Below are 3,504 nucleotides of genomic sequence, written 5' to 3' on the forward strand. Positions count from 1 at the left end.
CGGATCTCTGTGAGTTCGAGACCAGCCTGGTCTACAAGAGCTAGTTCCAGGACAGGCTCCAAAACCACATAGAAACCCTGCCTTGAAAAACAAAATAAATAAATAAATAAATAAAGATTATTCCTCTGACAGAAAATGACCCTTTGATTCCTTCATCTGAGTCTTACAGGTTCTTTTCCAGGGCAAAGATGATAGATTGTTTTCCTCTGGCTGGCTGTGTATTTGTCTTGAACAGCAGTGGTATTCTGTAGTTCATAGGCTTGACATTGCTATACACTGTTGTATTTCATGAAATGCTCTAGTGCGCTTTGGCTCTGTATCATACATCTACCAGTGAGCTTGTGAGATAATCCTTCAGTACAGTATGAACTAAGCCATGTTCTGAAGAATCCTTAAGATCATTAAAGTAGACATGTTTGAGCTTTTCAGATGGTCTGGGTTCGTGGGCGGACACTGTAGGAAGCAGTTGCATAAGTGGAATGTGTGTGTCTTCCTCCCCAGTTGTGCTGCACGGAAACAACCTGTTAGTGTTTGGAGGTACAGGCATCCCATTTGGTGAGAGCAACGGCAATGACGTCCATGTCTGTAACGTGAAGTACAAGAGATGGGCTTTACTCAGCTGTCGGGGGAAGAGACCCAGTCGTATATATGGACAGGTACTAGTCTGTGGCTAATTAACGGTGAATGTGCTTATTTTCATATTGTTCTAGTCTAGCAGCAGTGTCAGAATACAGTGCTCCATTTGTTTTACTGGAGATTGAAAGTCAATTCATAAATCTTACCATCCCCCTCTCTCGATTTCACCATTCTTTGCTGAGAGATAGGTGAGAGAAGGATGAGAGAGAGAGAATTTTTTATGCGTTTGCTAGGGGACAGCCTCAGGTATTGTTCCTTAGGAACTGTGTTCATCTTTTATCTCTCCTTTCTTTTTTGAGACAGTCTCTGGGATCTGGAACTTGCTGATGAGGCTGGACTGCCTGACCAGTGAGCTCCAGGGACCTTGCCTCCCCAGCGCTGCTTTTATGAGTTTTGTTTGTTGTTTTACATGGTGTGGGAATTTTACCCACCAAGCCATCTTCCCCGTGCCCTTATTTGCTTCCAATTCAATCTTAAGGTTAGGAGATAAATCTATGTAGAAACGCCTTTAACTACACCAACCCCTAGTGCAAGACTGAGCTTTAGCATGGTCTGATTCTGCTCTGATTCTACCAAGAACTTTATTTCCTAAGAAGCGTATGTAGCTCATCAAGAGACTCAACACAGAGCTGAACTAAAACATCTAGAGACTTCATAGTCAGTTTAACCTTTGCTGTTGGTTTGTATTGTTTGCTTGGTTTCGTTTTTTGAGACCGATTTCTCTGTGTAGCTGTGGCTGGCCTGGAACTCATCTGTAGACCAAGCTGGCCTCAACTCAGAGATCCACCTCCCTCTGCCCTCTGAGTGCTGGGACAAAAGGTGTGTGCCACCACCGCCTGGCTTAATCTTTGATTTGTAAAGTTATATCCAGAAAGATAGTGGGTTATCCACCCAAACAGACTTTTGAGACCATTGGCTGAACTTGGAATAACCACCATTTGATATCAGGCTCAACTGTCTTGCACACAGGCATGATTAAACACTTCTGAGCTCAAACTCTGAAGGAACTCTTTCCAGCCCACTCTATCAAACTGCGGGCCACTCAAGCTCCAAGAAGGAACTGTGGCAGTGACTGGAGAGGAGTCTGATGGAAATGCCAGCTCTAGGCGCCAGACTTCTATGGCAGTTTGCAATTGTTGTTGCTTCTTGGGAGTGTTTTTCTTCAGACTGCTCAGGAAGATAGATGGCTTTTAGTGGAATGCTCCTGTCCGCGGTCCCTACATTCTTGACTCTAAGATAATCACCTAACAGATGCCTTTCTAGGTAGAACCAGCAAAGCTTTACTTTGTAAAGGCAAAAGTAAAATAGCCCCTAGGTTCTAGGAAAAGGTGTAGTCATCCATTCATAGACAAGGTTTCACATGCAGTATGGCCTTTCCTTGGCCTCATGCATAGTTGGGGTTACAGGCAAATAAATGTCAGATTACCTGTTGTAGGGGATGATTTTTTTAATCTTTAAATTTTTTATTAATTGTTATTATTATTAGTGTGTATATGTGTAAGAGTGTGCATATACAGACGTGCCACAGCTCCAGGGTACAGGTCAGAGAACTGGGTTCTGGGTATGAATCAGAGTCAGGCTTGCATGGCTAGCACTTTTACCCACTGGGTCATCTTGCCAGCTCTTTAACTTTTAATTTTTGAGATTTTTGGTGGGGTCTTTTGGTTTTGAGTTTTTTTGTTTTGTTTTTAAGGTCTCATTTTGTAGCTCAGCCTCAGACTTTTTTCTGATCTTGCCTCAAGCTCCTGAGTACTAGGATTATAAGCAAGTACCTTCATACCTAAGACAAAGTCTGATACTTTATTTTATTTTTAGATTTAGTTTGTGTGTATGCATGTTTTGCCTGCATGTGTGTGTGCTATGTCTATGCTTAGTGCCCATGAAGGTCAGAAGAGGGTGTTGGATCTCTTGGAACTGGAATTACAGGATGGTTTGAACGACCATGTAGGTACTGGGAACAGAACTCAAGTGCTCTTAACTGCTGAGCCATTGCTCCAGCTCTGATATTTTAGTTGTATTTATGTGGTGTGGTGCACAGGTGCCTGGAGAGCTGATGTTACAGGTGGTTGGGAGCAGCCCAACAAGGGTGCAGGGAACTGACTCCAGTTCTTGGGAGAACAGAAAGGGTTAAAAAGAAGAGAAACTGGGCAATAGTGGTATATGACTCCAGGACAACAGCACTATACAGAAAAAACAAAAACAGAAACAAAGCAGTACAAACAAAAAAACAAAATCAGAACAAACAATGAGAGAGAGAGAATTTGATAAACATGATGTGGGCATTGCTAAGTTTGTGTTCTGTTATAGTGTTAAGGAGTCATTCTTATTTGCCCTTTCTCTACAGGCCATGGCCCTCATCAATGGTTCCCTTTATGTCTTTGGGGGAACAACTGGCTACATCTACAGCACAGACCTGCACAAGTTAGATCTCAATACCATGGTGTGGACACAACTCAAACCAAACAACCTGTCCTGTGATCTGCCAGAGGAAAGGTGAGGTGCTGGGGCTGAGCACTCTGGTCTTTCCCGCTCAGATTTGAGCTCTTTGAGCACCTTGACAACATGAAGAAAAAACTCCCTTGATAAGGTAGCTAACGGCACATGGATCCAGATCAGTGGTCAAGAAGGGGCTATTGTGAGAATACAGTGTTTTCCTCTAGTTGTGGAATTTTTAAAATCTTCTTCTCTTGTACTTCTTAATCTTTCAGTAGTAAGAAGCTAATAACGTGTTGAAAGGAACCAATGTTAGCAGTTACCAATAAAAGTCAGTGAGGGGCCGGGCAGTGGTGGCGCACGCCTTTAATCCCAGCACTCGGGAGGCAGAGACCAGCCTGGTCTACAGAGCTAGTTCCAGGATAGGCTCCAAAA

The 3,504-nt window shown here is 43.2% G+C and overlaps 1 protein-coding gene across 2 annotated transcripts in view; it reads left to right on the forward strand.

The window, feature by feature from the left end:
* Positions 1 to 3,504, forward strand: part of Klhdc10 (kelch domain containing 10) — a 53,406-nt gene that overhangs the window by 38,229 nt on the left and 11,673 nt on the right. For both annotated transcript variants that reach the window (XM_005365773.2, XM_005365774.3), the window contains 2 exons: positions 502 to 656; positions 2,981 to 3,129. In XM_005365773.2, coding sequence (XP_005365830.1) covers positions 502 to 656; positions 2,981 to 3,129 — 304 coding nt within the window. The remainder of the gene's footprint in view (positions 1 to 501; positions 657 to 2,980; positions 3,130 to 3,504) is intronic.

The sequence above is a fragment of the Microtus ochrogaster genome, unplaced genomic scaffold, assembly GCF_000317375.1.
Source record: "Microtus ochrogaster isolate Prairie Vole_2 unplaced genomic scaffold, MicOch1.0 UNK4, whole genome shotgun sequence".
Lineage (NCBI taxonomy): Eukaryota > Metazoa > Chordata > Mammalia > Rodentia > Cricetidae > Microtus > Microtus ochrogaster.